The sequence below is a fragment of the Sinocyclocheilus rhinocerous genome, unplaced genomic scaffold (assembly GCF_001515625.1).
Source record: "Sinocyclocheilus rhinocerous isolate Xijiao unplaced genomic scaffold, SAMN03320098_v1.1 scaffold584, whole genome shotgun sequence".
NCBI lineage: Eukaryota > Metazoa > Chordata > Actinopteri > Cypriniformes > Cyprinidae > Sinocyclocheilus > Sinocyclocheilus rhinocerous.
Window position 1 is genome coordinate 101,324 of NW_015630348.1, and position 16,989 is coordinate 118,312.

The window sequence follows — 16,989 nt, forward strand, 5'->3', positions numbered from 1 at the left end:
ATTTTGAATGGCGAAGACGTGCTCACCCACAGACATTCACAGGTTCATTTTGAGGTATTAGCAAAACAACAAAGCTAATGCTTTTCACGGAACTTACGTAATTACCCATTATACATTGTGATATAGCCTGGTTCGTTGGTCCGTTAGATGGAATTGCTTTCTCACTACAAACGAACCGCTCCAAAGTTAGTTTTCAATCGAGCTGAGACCACCTCGTTCAGGCAATCTCGGACCGATTGTTTTGGCGCGGATCCGGGCGCGATTGCCGTGTTCACATATGCCCAAACGAACCGAGCTAAGGGGGGAAATGCGCCAGGTTCCGAAACAACGAGCCAGGTGTGAATGCACCCTAAGACTATCAGGAAATATCAATGGGAAAGTACATTCAAAATATAATTTAAACCTGGTAATACATGTTATTTCTAAAGAAAAAAAAAGAACTATATAAATGTTTTAGATTTTTCCATTTTTATATATTTAAAAAACAAATTTAAACAAAGGTGCATTAAGATGTAAAATAAGAAAGATAATCATGCAGCTCAAAAATGCTGTTCAACTTTTTTGTTATGCTGATGGTCTAGAAAAAATGGTCTCAGACTGTTGGACCATGTGAGTATTTAAATTTAAAACAGTGATCTACACTACATATACTACATTGTCATTTAACATAAATTTATGATTGTGCCAGTAATGGCTTTGGAGATGATGCTCTATGATTCATAGCACAGCATGTGGCTCTGTATGACAACGGTTCCCTTGTCTTCCTGCCCACACCTGTCTGTGCCTGTTTCTACCTACCACGTCGCTTCTCTTCTACCTTGCTGGTGCTAATAGGAAACTCATCGACTGTAATTAATGTGCTGTTTTGACTGAATGAAAGATGGAGTGAGAGTTTAGTGAGAGAAGAGGAAGCGATTAGTCCCCTCAGGGCCCTACACGGCCCTCCACTGAGCAACCAGATGGTCTTTTGTGGAGTCAGTGAGTAACAGCAAGAAATCAAGGGAATGACAACAAAGAAATTATGCATATGTTAACAACAGATAAATAAATCCAAGGGACTGAGATTTATTAGGCATTTCCCCTTAAGTACTTATCCTCTGTAGTCTATCTAGGATATAATTTAATATTCCCAAGCATAAGCAAAAATACAGTAACAATGACAACACTGCACCCACAAAGACTCAACCTTTTTGTTATTTACTTATTCTGTATCTACATTTTTTTTATTCTGCTCATAAAAAATCTGTCATGCGCACAAAAAAACAAAAAAAAAAAACGATATAAATTTTAAATATAAATTTTCTAATTCTAATTTAAATCTTATTATTTATTAAATATAAAAAAATGCTATATTTCATATAAATGTTAAAAAATACGCAAGTAAAAATTATATTATTTTTATAGTATTATATACTGTATAGTATAGTACAGTAGTAGAGTATTATACGGTCTTATATTATTCTACATAATTTCTAGTAATATATAAATATTATATAAAAAGGGCTTTGCTACTTTAACTTGAAACAGAAATGTTACTCTGCAAAAAAACTAAGGCTATTGCATACTACCAAATGTTAAAAATCCACATCACTGCAATTAGTGTAGTATCTCTACACTCTCATTTTGTGACTTCCTGCTTCCTGTTAAACCTCTAAACTTGATTTAAACAGACATATATAATGTTTTCAGCAGGTCTCGCTCTGTTTCTGTCTTGCTCCAAGGCTGTGCCTCTCCTTCAGCTGCTTTCATTAACCTACTAACCTCTCTGAAATGCCTAATGATGCAGGAACCCTTCAGATATAAGACAGGCAATATTCATTCCTTCAATCCAAGATTAACCTCTCTAGTTTGAGCTCTTTTAATCTGCACTGCTTTAGACTAAATGTTTCTCTGACGTGAGCAATTAGCTAATTACAAAGTCAAATCTATATTATTCACAGGTTGTAGAATAAATGCATAATCATTTATTCAAAATCAATATAGATGGCCCAATTTCCAGTCTGGGGTTTTGACATGTTAGGCTAATCCATGACCCCTTATCTACATCCTCATAGGGAATTCGGTCTCTAATACTGCCACTGTCCTTTCATCTGTGGGAGAATGTCTCCCCAGCAACTATCGCATGGGCTTAATGATTGGACGGGCATATGTTGCCATAGTTACAAGAAGCTCCCATCCTGCTCTGTCTTCCTCCTCTAGCGGCTGACAACTCAGGAAAAGAGCGGCTCTACACAACACATACAGCAACTGACCCTTTTATTGACTCCATCACAGCCGCTTTATGAAGTAGTATGATGTTCAGAGCACCTGACATTTGATTGTCCAATTGTTGGTTTGCTTTACTCTCCGAAGTGTTCAAGAATTTCTGGATCAACAGCCAAAGAATATGATTAAATCTATATGCAAAACACCCATTGTTAGAGTTTGGTTTATTTTGCCAAACAATTGAATTGTAACAATTGTATTTATCTGTATATATATATATATATATATATATATTATGTATTTTTTCTCCTTTTAATAAACCGATGAGACTAGCATGTCATTATGAGAATCTGCATACGCCTGGAGAAAGAAAAAACAAAATTTTACACAGCCAATTAACTCTCAGCTTTTAAAAGGGATCTGTTTTGACAGACATCTTAATGACCTGCCACTCCTGTTCAGAAGAAGCAGTGCTGAATAGCAATATTTGATTTGCACTGTAAACTAACCGCTCATGACTTACAGCTCTGAAAAGAATTTGTTGACTATGACAAAATTGTAGACGTCTATGTTTATTCAGTGGTAAAATACCATTAATTTGACCCTGAAATTAAATTTGCAGATGACGATTTGCTTAAGAATTTATTAGGCATACACCAATGCACCCATGAAAACTATTTTCATGTTTTGGCCAATATCCTATAAACTATCAATATTAAAATTCTATTCTATTTTGTCTAAATAAAAAATAAAATTTCAAATCAATCATTTTAAATGCAAAAAGCAAATTTAGCCATCCCAACATTATAACGTACAGTATGAAAATTACTGTTTTTTGTTTTAAATATTAACTTTAAGTGAGCATATAATATAAAAGGCACATACAATAAATATCCAATATTGAACAATACAGATAAAAAATAATAATACAATTGTAATGTAATAAACATTACCTCAAGTTATCAGGTTTGAAAATCTATACCGTAAGCTGGCGAGTGCTTATTGCAATAGTCACCAGTAACTGTCCATAAAAACACTGGCTGTTTCATAAATGTCCTCCCTCTTGGAATTCTAGGCACTACTTTGCCAATTTGCTCAGAACAATGTTCTTATCATACACAAAAGCAATGGTGAGAGAAAAGAGTTCAAGTGGAACTGTAACTTACAGATAGTTCACTCAAAACACTCAAATCATCATTTACTCATCATTTTATATATTTTGAAAAACGCTGGTAACCAGACAGTTTTGGTTACAAACACGTCCAATGTATGGATAAAAACACTGAAGGATCTCTCAAAATATTTACTTTTATGTTCCTCTGAAGAAAGAAAGCCATACGGGGGTGAGTAAATGATGACAGAATATTCATTTTTCTGTGAACTAACCTGTCTGACAGTTTATGGATGGTGCTCATACTTGTGAGTCACCCACTAGAGGCTCAAGTGTAGGTGAGCTGGTCTGGATATTTATTGTTCCATGACGTTTCACTCAGACATACTGTCAAGCATTCAGCTCAAATGCCACACACTTCTAGTGAAAAAGCAGCAGATCTGCTTAAAGAAAGACCAGAAAATGTTTCTAAGAGAAGATAAAATTATTCAAACATATTCTCTCTTAAAGTATTTATCTTTGCAATTGTCATGCTGTCTACTCAATTAATTAGCCGTTTTTAATGGATTTAAATAGCAAGTGGCCACTAACTGAAAATTATTCATTTAAACCCATGCAAATTAATTTATAGCCCCGCAAATATATTTAAATCCCTCAGTCTGCTGCATATATGGATTTATGAAGGTTTATGAACCTTCTATGTAGGTTATGTAGGTTATGAAGGTGATGATAATTTAGTAATGTACAAGTAATTTTACTGAAGCAATACATGCCATTTGAAAAATGCTAGCCTAAATTTGACAGTAAATTATTTGACAACAACACCATATCTACAAGTACTTCAACACACTTACAGCAAATGATGAGCATTTAAATGTCACTGCTTTAAAAGTATACCTGTGCTAGTGCTACCCATTTTTATAAGTATCACTTATTTTGATATTATGTTATGTAATGCAATGACATTAATACTTTTATAAGTGCTGTCCAAATACATTCCGGGGCCACTGTATGTCTCTATTATATCAATAGTTGCACAGCTGTGTTCATTATCTCTTTGCATTCATGTAAGAGAGAGAGAAGAGCCAACTAGAAAGCTAGTAAGGACTCGGAGTCAGGAGGTCAGGACAAGGTGTGTGACTTACATTCCCTGCTGAGAGCTGTTAGACTCCAATCTGACTTTTATTTGAATAGGGGAAATAAATGCACAACCAAATAGAGATTTAATGAGTTTTCTGTGCCTGCACATCTAACGAGATGCCCACTATAGTAGTGCAGAAACAAATAAAATGTGCCCTTGCATGAACAAGTGTGTGCACATGAATGTGCATGTGTGTGTTTGAGAGGGTGTGTGTACACAATAGGATGAAATAAAGCAAAAGAATAAATCTCCAGAATTGTTGCAAAAGCCACCTCACTGTCTACACAGGCAGAATAGGCATTTTAAGGTGGCATCCTAACAAAACCTAATTTAAAACACTATATAGGCAGCAACTCACCACAAACAGCACTCCACGTGGGAGACTCAACACACAATCAAATCCAATAGAGTTAGCATGTTGCTAAGCTAATGGTGCAGCACTCTAGTATGAAAATGCAAAACATAGAAATAATGGGCAAAAATATCCATTGAATGACACTGACTTATTTTTATCAGTATTTTTTTCTTTCATTTATCCCACTTTGTCCACCATCTTGGAATTATTTTTTCACCGATTACCTTCTCTACATGCAATTCTGCCTTAATATTAGGTCAAAATGATTATAATATTTAAAGCAGTCTTGGCATCAATAGCATGTCCAAAATAGCTTAAAATGCTGTCTATGCAGGCAATTCACTAGGTTTTTTTGAATGGAGCTTATGACCGTTTATGTTTGACTGTGGACATGTGCATGCATACACAGGAAGTGAATACTGCTAATACCCCTGGCTGCCTCCCCTTTACACAAACTAACCATCAGTGTGTCCTTGGAAACAGCTGGTTCTCTCATACCTGTGTGTACAGCATCCACCTCTTTTCATGGCCAAAGCCTGTGTAAACTCCCCCTGAAATTGTCTCCACTGCCTCAGCTTCAGCTGTATCTACATGACCTTGGCCCACATGTTTCTTCCTGTGTGCTCGAGTGCTTGCTGTTTCAATTAACTAGACTATAATTCCAAAGGCATATCCTTTTCTTGATCTCCTCCTGTTTATAAAGGCACGTCGTCAAGTAAAGCCAACCAATGTAATCTACTTGATTGTAGCCCAAACCAAACAGTTCTATTACAAACTATTGATTTTACACCGGTTTCCAAGTCAGTCATGGATTCCAACAGCCAAAGCATACATCTTGCATGCCTTTTGAAATAAAAGCACAACTCAGATCAATAAACCAAGGCTCATTGGAAAAACTTACCTTTTTTGTAAAACAAACAAACAAAAAACTACCTGTAAATAATGCAATGAGAACTAGTGATAGTAAAACACCAGCAACTTTTACTTCTCAAACAAAGTGAATACAGAGGCTGATTATTGATTAATAAAGACTTATTTTGTGTGGTTTCGTGGACAATACTATTTTATGACTTCAAATAACTTTTAACATTGCAAGATTTGTAAACTAGGTCGTTCAGTATGTTTTCAAACACGATAGAGCATTAACCTTTTAGAGCCACTCACCAGACATTTAATTTTCCGAACTGCCACAATACAAAGACCAATGTAATAAAACAATGTAAGATTCACTTTTATCTGTTTCGAATTAAACTAAACATGCTTTTAGTGTTACACACTAGTGCTGGCTAGTAATTTATTACATGTAATCTGGATTACGTAATCAGATTCCAAAAATAAATACTTAAGAGTATATTATATTTTAAAATGCTTATAATCAGATCACAGTTACGTTTTATGGATTACATGATTACATATCATTCACACAATGACAATTATTCATAATATTATATTATATTCCCAAATGTTTCTGTCAGCCAACACCCTTAACATAAAATATTTACTTGAAATATCTCTGAAGAAGTTAATATTTCTAATAATTTAACACATTCACATGTTTACAGTTCTCTGATGTCTGTTAATGGTCACATTGACATGCAAAAAAAAAAATTTATATATATATATTTATGTGCTTATACTGTTTTTATTTTACATTTTTATGATTTAATTAATTAGTAGGTTTTTATCAACTCACTATTAACTCTCTGTCAGCCCACTAATGTAATATTTACTGCATTTTATGATGTTGATATCAAAAAATATATATTAACATATTTTCTTTTTCTCTGCTTTTTTACATCAATATAGTATGTTTAACTCTTTCTCCGCCAGCGTTTTTTAATATAGTTGCTAGCCACCGCCAGCATTTTTGATGTTTTAAGCGTTGTCTCTTAATTGACGAGATATCTCATCAATGGCGGGGAAAGAGATAATGGTAAGTTTAAAACAAGTTTGATAAAAAAACAATATAAAAGTAAACAAGTTTGATAAAAAAAACATAATATAAAAGTAATCTAAAAAATAGTCTGAATACATTACCTACAATTAGTAACCTACATTACGTTACTAACTACAGTTTTCATCATATAATCTGTAATCAGTAACAGACTACAATTTGTAAGTAATCTACTCAGCTCTGCACACTCTAGAGCAGTATTTCCCAACCTTTTTTTAGTCGCGGCACCCTTTGGAAATTTTAACAAACTTGTGGCACCCTACAAAATTTATTTTGTCACAATATTTGAATTTCTAACTTCGATATGATAATTTGAAAAGTATAGATATTCGGTACAACAGGGAAGAACTGCAGAATATAATGTCATCTAGACATTTCACTTTGAAAATGTCGCGAAACAAGCTAGAACCAGCGTAATAGCAATATTTTGCAGAAATCGGTTACAACCGGCGCATTTTTCCACTGAACCTGTATTGAATAACATGCAAACTCAGTAAACAAACAATAACATTACGGATCATACAAAATTACAAATCAGCTACGTTTGGTTTTTAGCTTCAACAAAAGGGCTGATAGCAGACTGTCACGTGTTTACGAACACCGGCAACTGCGACTCCAACATGGCCCCTCTGACCTGTGACAGCACATGCTGAGTGAGCTGGGATTCCTGTGAAACACCCCACAAATGTTGCCCCTTTATCCAATTAACTGGGCCTCAAAGCCCCACGGCTCATCAGCACACTCGGTTCTCCCATCCAAACAAAACTCACAGCACGCACAGAAGCCGAGCCGTCAGTCACAGAACTGTAAACAAACCACCGCGCAACAATGAAACAGCAACGATGCTGGAAATACGAGCTGTCGAAGCAGCGTTTGGACTTCCTACACATATAGCGCATGGCTAACACACACACAATATTATACAGTGCGTATCGTGAGATAAGGGGTGGGGTTGAGTAAGAGGTGAAATACATTATTGCTCAAGGCAATTTTATGGAAGATAAGGGCAGCACTCGGAGAGTGGGCGAATTTGATAGAGAGAGAAAGCAAAGGGGAAAAGGACTGTTATTGTTGAGTAACTTCATGTGCTCCAAGGCAACTCGTGATGTCATAATGGAGGGAGGGAAACTGCCATTCTCTTTCAATCGCTGCCGCCTCGTCTCTCCATCTATGAGCCCCCCTCATCCCCCCCAACTATGCCCTAGGGTTTGCTATGGGGGGCTGCTATTGGCTGTCGGTTTGATAGTGTAGCTGAGAATAACCACCAACCAGGGACAGGGTGCCCCCTCCACACGGTTTCCACAGCAACCCCTTAAATGCAATGCAGGGACCATGTGGCAACACCAGTTTGAGTGTAAGCAGGGAAAAGTAGCACAAATGCAACCTTCATTAAACCGCAAATGAGCCCATCTCTCAAGGGTTTTACTTCCACATTTTTAATCTAACATAATCTAAAGGTGACGGTACCTGGTCACATCATATTCACATTCATTTTACATTTTAATTGCTTGACGTCACTCATAATGTCACTCATAATTGAGGGCAGTGCCATGGGGCATCACGAGCTACCATCTTGACAATGTGAGGCCAGAGGATCTCATTACGCAACAGGTCCCTACTTCAGACAGCCCCAGGAGCACAGCCAGCATCATTAAATCAGAAATCCACTGCTTCTAACCACTCATGCCAAACTGCTATTAGGTCAGAGGCAGAGAGCTCTGCTTTAGCTCTTAATGAAGTGCCATTACTGAACGGAATCTATTGGAAATTGTATATCTGACACAAATCCAAGGCATTATGCAAGTTTTTTCCCATAATTAAAAGATGGTTCTGAGAGGTCACAGAGTTTAGAATGTATTGCACATGGGCAAAAGACTCTTACCTTGGCAGGTGAAGCATTTGATGTGGAAGTGGACATGCTGCACTCGTACCACCTCTCCTTTGCACACCTCCCGGCAGCGAAAGCAGTGGATTGGTCCGGAGCTCCGTTCACTGCTGCATGAGCTTTGCTGATAGGGTACTATTAGGAAAAAGACAAAAAGGCACTAAGTAACGAACGTTACATCATATATCGGCAGTGTTGGGCTCATTACTCCAAAAATGTAATATTTTAGTCATTACTAGTTAACATTAGTCGTTTCAAATATTATTACTTTACTTATTACTACCAGTCAACAGTAATTAGTTACACTACTAGTTACCAGGGAAAGTAGTATTATTACTGTAATGCATTATTAGTAACTAGTTACTGCCCAACACTGTTTATTGGCAGGGGTGCCCATAAGTGGTCCGCAGGTCCGCATGCATGAATAATATTATTATTAACATTATATTAATAATAATTAATAAAAGTGCATAAATAATACTAATACTGAATATATACCGTATCTGCAGATATTTGGATATTTAATTGTGCATGTTCATTTCCATTTTTTATTCTCCCCTGTATACTTTCCTCTGAAATCATCTAATGCTCACTTTATCTTTAAAAAAAACGAATAATTTATTAGCATATTTATTTATTTATTTTGTAATTTTATAACACTGTTAAAATCTCCAAATGTCTCAAAATGAATATCCATTTTTCGTACTGTAATATAATGTTGTGATGCCTAAACTGACTGAGTTTTAATTTAGAGAAAAATATTTGTCTTATTTTTAAATTGTCTCTAAAAAAATTTATCATTTCGCTAAAACAAAGTAGACATCTTTTAATATCAGCCATAGCACAAAAATAATTATACTCTTATCTGTATCAGCCAGAATTTCAATATTGGTCATGTGTTTGTCTAGAGTACAGTGTGTTAAGGCAAAAGTAATGTATTTTGCACTGTGAAACCAAAAATGCCCTCTACGCTGTATTTGTTGTACCTGTACTACAGCTTGAGTTCTTCGTTTGTCATTATAATGGGCCTGAGGGTTACCTAAATAATTTCCTTCGCTCTCTCTTTCTGTGTTTTGATGGCTGGAGGTTTTGTGCTGATTGCCCTCCTATTAAAGATGCATAACAGGCGTTCAAACACTCAGCCAGTGAACAAATCAATTACTGTGCAATCACTGTAGCAAGTGTTGCTCTCGCTTTAGTCTAAACGGATTTAACTGGGGGGAAATGTTGAAAACAGCAAGGGCACATGCCCTTCCCTGATCTCCAATGTTTCAGCTACAATGCTGGCAGCAGGGCAGAACTGCCGGGCCTGCGATCAGATTCTTCAGCACCATGTTCCCACAGATCCCTGAGAAACAGAGCCCGGTGACAGCCAGGAACACACGATAAAATAGTGTCCAGCCTGGTAGAGCATACTGGGAACTAGGTTTTAATGAGGGTTTTGTGTGCATGTTGGAAAAGACAAACGTAATCAGCGAGCACAATGTGTCATGTCAGGAAGTGATACTGATCAGTGCAGGAAATTTCCTTATTTTTCAACAATAAATCATTATTATGAAGTGCGCTCACCTGAGCCTGAATATTTAGGGATGCACCAATATTAAAATTCTGCCCAACACATATAATCCATTGAATATTTTCATGTTATAGCAGATAACCAATAAGTTGCAGATGAAATGTGATACTATTTGGTCAAAATACATTTACAATAAAACACTAACTACTAAAATCAATCATTTTAAATGCAAGTGAAATTATAACAGGGAACAGAATACGAAAAATTCATTTTGAGATTTGCTAAGCATTTAAATAATAAATAATATTGTAAAAATATTATTGAAATATCTATGCAATAAACACTTACATATTGATATGCCAGTCAAATATCCGAGGGCTGACTTTTTTACTGCAACAAACAATGTCTTGTACTAAAAGCTACTGAATTTCAATATTATTTGGTCAAAATAAATGAAAAACAAAACAATAATAACTAAAATCTATCATTTTAGAGGCTGCAAGTGAAAATAGGCATCAAAACATAATGAACAGAATACAAACAGCCCTCTACGAACACCTTGGCAATTGAATCGCCATTGGCTAGTACATTTTTTTGTTTACTCGCCAGACTGATAAATATATACATACACATATACATATATACACACATATACACACACACACACACACACACATATAAATCAGGTTGTGTGCGTTCTCTCGAACTGATTTGCTGAAATCAAAACAGGGATGATAATAGGTGAGCGCCAGCCAATGAGATTGCCGTTTGCGCATTAGTTCCGCCCACTACCGGAGAAAGCGGTAGTTCTTAAAAGCTGAAGAATTCCAAAGGAACTCCGTTATTTTGACAGCAAAATACAACAAAGAATATCGTTTACATGTAGTGCGCATAGGCAGCGCGTCAATTCTCTCTCTCCCTGTCTCGCTGCGTGTGTGTGAAACAAAGCGACGGCGAGTCGTGCGCCTTCACACTAGAGTTTACGGTACGTTGTGCGTTGCACATCCATTCAGATTAACTGAAAAACAGCACAGATCGCTTGGAGAGTGAAACTCTGATGCGCTCAGTCAGAGAGTGTTCGGCGAGTGAAAATATATCTGAGCTAAACTTATACTTAGCCTCCAACTCACACACTGGCGAGTAAAATCTGAGAATTTATTAGCAATTGGCTAATATTAGACATCATTTAGTCGCCAGAGTGAAGATTTAGTCGCATATGCGAGTGATTTACTCGCAATGTAGAGGGTAATAAAAATATAAATAAAAAAATAAATAATAATAATATTGAGAGCTGAAAATTTTTCAATTCAACAAACAATGACTTGTACTAGAAGATCACTTCGCATATTGTCATTCTATTGGAATAGAGAGTTTCATTGACTTTTCTTCATCCACAGCTGAAGAACAATGATCCATTAATGCTGTTATGCCTCCTCCAGTGGCTCAATCTCACACTGGTAATATTGTAAGCACGTATTCCTTTGGCAGAGCGTCACGCTGCCTGGACGACTTCCAGAGCTGTTTTCTGAATTTTGTGTGTGGCCCTCAGTTCTGCGAGACGCTCTGAGCCCAGTCTTTTGTCAGTGTAGAGTACAGTACAGTCGTGATGCTGTTATAAACAGATAACAGTCACACAAGAGAAAATACGAGACATCTGTCATTTATGGGTGTCGCTGTGCTAAAGGAGGGTGGGTGTAAACAGGCTGTGTAATCCCTGCTATATCATATGCACAGAGATCATGGGAGGACATGCACACAGGATTAAAGTTTTTAATGGCACCTACATTAGATACCTAATGATACCACTCATGTTTTAGTGGAAAGTATTAATATAATGGAAGCTAAAATCCAGATTCAAATGAATTATAAAAAGAAATGTCTATTATTAATAAAGACTTGACAGTCTTCACAGTTCAAATAAAAACAACAAGATCCCCAAACCCCAAAATAGGTCACTCTGAATTTTCTTACATTTTCAGTAGTTTAAACATGTGTTGCCACAAATTCCTCTCGGTTTGCGTGCGCGCACACACACACACACACACCTCAGTTATAAAAATGAATTAAATGCTTGATATACAAAACAAAAAATTTGATTCAGAGAGGCCTAGTTCTTCTGGGAAACTTCAGAGCACTAATGTTAAGCAATATATAGCAAAGGACCGGTAACATCCGGCCCATGGTGTAAGGTGATAACCACAGGACCTAAGGGGCCACTGCTATTTCTGCCCTCAGCGGAGGAGCCTCCTGCGGATTATAGTCACACAGGATTGTGGGAGAGTGGAGGTGACAAGGCTGCTCTCAATTCCTCCATAGCCAGGCAGAAGAGAGGTGTAAACAAGAGCTTGTGGCCAGAGTCCACTTATCCTTCACAGTAATGAGCACTGGGTGAAGACCTCTGACTAAGTAACACTCCCGCTTCCATAACAGAGTCAGAACACTTACTTGCAACAAGAATAATACTGACCAGTACTAGAAAAATATGTTTTTGGTGGTTGTTAACAGCATGGTACTTGAATGTTTAAATAATGTGTAATTACTTGCTCAGTACAATCAGATTTAACATATCTAAAATCAACTGTATTTACTTTAAACTTGTGGTTGAAATATCTTATCAGTATATTTTATCAATGTTAAAAACATGCTGTTTAATATTTTGGTGGAAACCATGATTTTTTTTCTTTTCATTGTTATTTGTTGAACAGAAAGTTCAAAGGACTAATTTTTGTATAAATGTAAAAGTCTTTCCTGTCACTTTTGATTTAATGCTGAATAAAATAATTCAATTATTTAAAAATATATATAAACTTTTGAATGGTAATAAATGAATATGTTAACCCATTAATTGTTAATGACTTTTCATTACTTTTAATTAGGGATGCACCGAAATAAAAATTCTGGGCCGAAACCGAATATTCTAGGATGCACTTTGCTGAAAACTAAACCGAAAATGCTTTTAATAATTATTTATTATTTTAATGATTTTGAATAATATTTTATATAAACAAACTTCTAATGATTTAATGATACTGAATAAAAAAAACACAAGCTAGTAAAATAGTCACACTTTTATGGAAAATAAAACAATAAAATTGGAGAGAAAAAATATGAATATTAATATCAATCTATTATTTTTATTCAGTTCGATGCAACAATCAAATTTAACTGATTTTTTTTTTTTTTGCTTTTCCGGTGAGCATGTTTTTTTTTCCGGCTGTTTTTCTGTTTCGGACAAAAAACGAAAATGCTGTTTTCGGCCGATAATTTTCGGCAGCCAAAATTTCAGTGCATCCCTACTTTTAATCTTTATTTTCGCATTAAAGTTATTTGTATTTTATTTGATAGTGATCATTTCTCTTTTATATTTTTAAAAAGACAATTGAAATCTTTCCCACTGAAACCTGCGTAAGAAAAGTGGGGGTGTTGGGTGTTCAAAGACCTGTTTGCAGTACGTGGGCCTCTGGAGAACCTGACCAAATATGATATATGACTACTGTTACATTCAAGCCAACGTTGCTGTAGCGACATGAGCTGAACTGACCCTGTCAGACAAATGATCACTCAAATAAGCCAAACCCAAGGTCAGACAGAATGAGGTCTGAGGGCCTCAATGACTTGCTCCGGCCTTCGATCTGCTCTCAGGGTTACTAATGATTTGGGATTTCAACTAAGTTTATAGAAATGTGTTGGGTCAGGGTCATCTGATGAACATCCCTAGTGCCACTCTATGCATGATCTACCTTTATATCTTCAACAGGAGAAGATTCCTTGGATTCTTTAATGGAGAGCTTTAGGAAGCTGGATTGCAAACATTTACAATAACTGAGAATCAGCTGGATTTTAGCATTTCTCATTGAGCTGGAAGACAGTACTAGGATGTTATACCAAAGATATAAGCTTGGCCCACTAACAGAGCCTGCCAAAATCACTCAGATTTATAGGAAACAGGAGACTATATAGAAGACAAATAACACAGAGGAGTACAAAATCTACTCAAGAAAATGCCATCCTTACCAGTTTAGAAAATAAAAATGCTGAGTAATGATCAAGAGATCACGCTGAAGTAGATATGAAAACTATTCCCCTCTACGCAAATATGTTTGTCAAAGCTGTGTCTTAATTAAGTAGCAGTTTCTTGTACATTGTTATAATAGCAAGGAACCACAATCCAATTAGCACATGTAGACACTACAAGTAGTACTATTTCTTTGTAAAACATTTTCTATAGCACATGCCCTGCAGTTATTGTACTGGAATAAGAGTGAAAAGCCACTCTGTGTCCATCTACTGGCTTTCATATCTACATGGTCCTACAGAAAGAGCTCCATCAAAGATATTACCCCGTATATGCAAGCCAGGGGAAATGCATGGAGAATTAAATCTTTAGAAAGGATCTGTAGGAAATTCAACGCTGACAAGTGTTAGCATGCTGGTGCTTCTCTTTTGTTCCCAGTGCTGCTAAATACTGGTGGGTTACAGGAATGACAAATGGGTGCTGACGCTGGGCCGGACTGCGCTCCAGATGGGATGAAAGTGTGTTTACGGTGCCATGGGTCTACATCTGCTGACACACTAGCTCAGATCAAATCAACTCACAGGTAGAGCGTATGCATTATGCAGATAGATGCTACAGAGTAACATCAAGGCAGATGCATAGTGCATAATATTTCATCTGGGAAGCCACCATTATAACTTGAGGGGGGCCGTTTTTACACTTATTACTACTTTTTGCGAAATAATCATTAGATTATAAAAGTTTTGGCCACCATGCAAAACCAAAATTGAATCGAATGACCTCTATCCACCTATTATTACATCTTTAATACCCCATGGCGAAGATCAAGTTTTTAACAGTGTCTATGTAATTGAAAGTTTCCATTGAGGGATAGTTCACCCAAAAATGAAAATTCTGTCATTAATTATTCACCCTCATGTTGTTCCAAACCCGTAAGACCTTCTTTGGAACACAAATTAAGATATGTTTGATGAAATCTGAGAGCATTCTGACCCTGCATAGACAGCAACACAACTACCACGTTCGTGGTACTGTCGTGAACACACGTCGAATTCTGACACAGAACGACAGAAGAGAAGAAATTGTTGAATAAAGTCATTATTTTAGTTTGCTTTGCACACAAAAAGTATTCTCGTAGCTTCATAAAATGAAGGTTGAACAACTGATGTCACATGGACTATTTTAATGATGTCCTTACTGCCTTTCTGGGCCTTGAACATGGTAGTTCCTTTGCTGTCTAGAAAGCTCTCGGATTTCATCAAAAATACCTTAATTTGTCTTCCGAAGATGAACAAAGGTCATATGGGTTTGGAAAGACATGAGAGTGAGTAATTAATGACAGAATTTTCATTTGTGTGTGAACTATCCCTTTAATATAGGAACTGCTACAACAATACGGGTAGAAGCAAAATATTGTCCAAATTATAAGGCCAGAGGCCAGAAACATCACAAGCTGATGTTTACGTAATGGTTAATAGATAGATAGATAGATAGATAGGACTACATAAAACATGTTTTCCACGAAGACATGGTGTGATGTGTTCTGATGGTTTGTCTAAAAGCAGTGACATTTTGCAGACTAGATTAAATAAACAGAGCTGATAGGTCATGGTGTTTTGTTGGGCATCCTCAACCCTCAAGGACTGTTTTGCTCACAGTTTTGGTATTTTATTTCAGGCCAGTTCATCAGTCACAAAACACTTTGTGCAAAGAAGAGGAAATTCCTGCTAACACTTTTCAACTGCAATGTGTCAGAGGGTTCCTCGTGGTTCTGCACAAAATACCACGTTAGCTTTCAACCAAAGCCAGCTCTGACTTTGTAAGTAAAGGGAGAGGTCTTGCTTCATTTTCCCAGCTTCTGGATTGAATCACTTCTGGACGTCTAGCCCTGGGGTCACTGATGACATCATGCTCTCCACCTTAGTCCAAACTACCCATTTACTCTCATGTTGCTTGTTTCATTTGTTGCTCTCATAAGATGTTTTAGAAACTCAGCACAGAAAAAGTGAAAAAGAAGTAATAACAACCCCCGCCCTTGACAAAATAAGTATTTATATATCGTCTTAGCTGGAACAATATGTCCCTCGTACAGTGAAGGACTCGGTCCTACCTCATCTTTAATGATTACCAGGAGGCGAGTTATTCTAACTAAAGCTCACGTCTCCCCAGAGACCGTAAACACACTTGTAGTCAGGCTGCAGAACAGCTATTGTTGACGTTACTTGGGTGAACGATGAGGCCTTCGAAGCGCTGTTGGTGATCCTTCCTGGCGTGTGCAAACAGCCTGTTCTGTGTTTAGATTAAATTTAATGTGAAATTTAGCATATGCTTGCCAAATCAAAGAAAAGAGATGCATAGATCTGTCAACTTTCACTATAAGCAATGCATTTTCTTCACGTACATTTAAAAGATGTTTATCAGACCTCCATGACTTATTTTTTTAGAACATGCTACATTTAGCACTAAGCCAGGTTTCAGCTCTCCTTCTTGCAGTCTAATAAGTTGCCAGGAAATGACAACCATTAGCTCTGGCGATCTGAAGAAAGATGAAGGAAGTAGCTCTGGCGATCTGAAGAAAGATGAAGGAAGTAGCTCTGGCGATCTGAAGAAAGATGAAGGAAGTAGCTCTGGCGATCTGAAGAAAGATGAAGGAAGTAGCTCTGGCGATCTGAAGAAAGATGAAGGAAGTAGCTCTGGCGATCTGAAGAAAGATGAAGGAAGTAGCTCTGGCGATCTGAAGAAAGATGAAGGAAGTAGATGGCAGTTGTGGGATGGATCCCAGGTGTTCACACACCTGCACAAAGGCT

The 16,989-nt window shown here is 36.8% G+C and overlaps 1 protein-coding gene across 1 annotated transcript in view; it reads right to left on the minus strand.

Moving 5' to 3' along the window:
• The window catches only part of LOC107740168 (actin-binding LIM protein 3-like), a 67,827-nt gene that overhangs the window by 47,420 nt on the left and 3,418 nt on the right, over window positions 1–16,989 (minus strand). Inside the window, exon 2 of the mRNA XM_016552514.1 lies at window positions 8,649–8,786. Coding sequence (XP_016408000.1) covers window positions 8,649–8,786 — 138 coding nt within the window. The remainder of the gene's footprint in view (window positions 1–8,648; window positions 8,787–16,989) is intronic.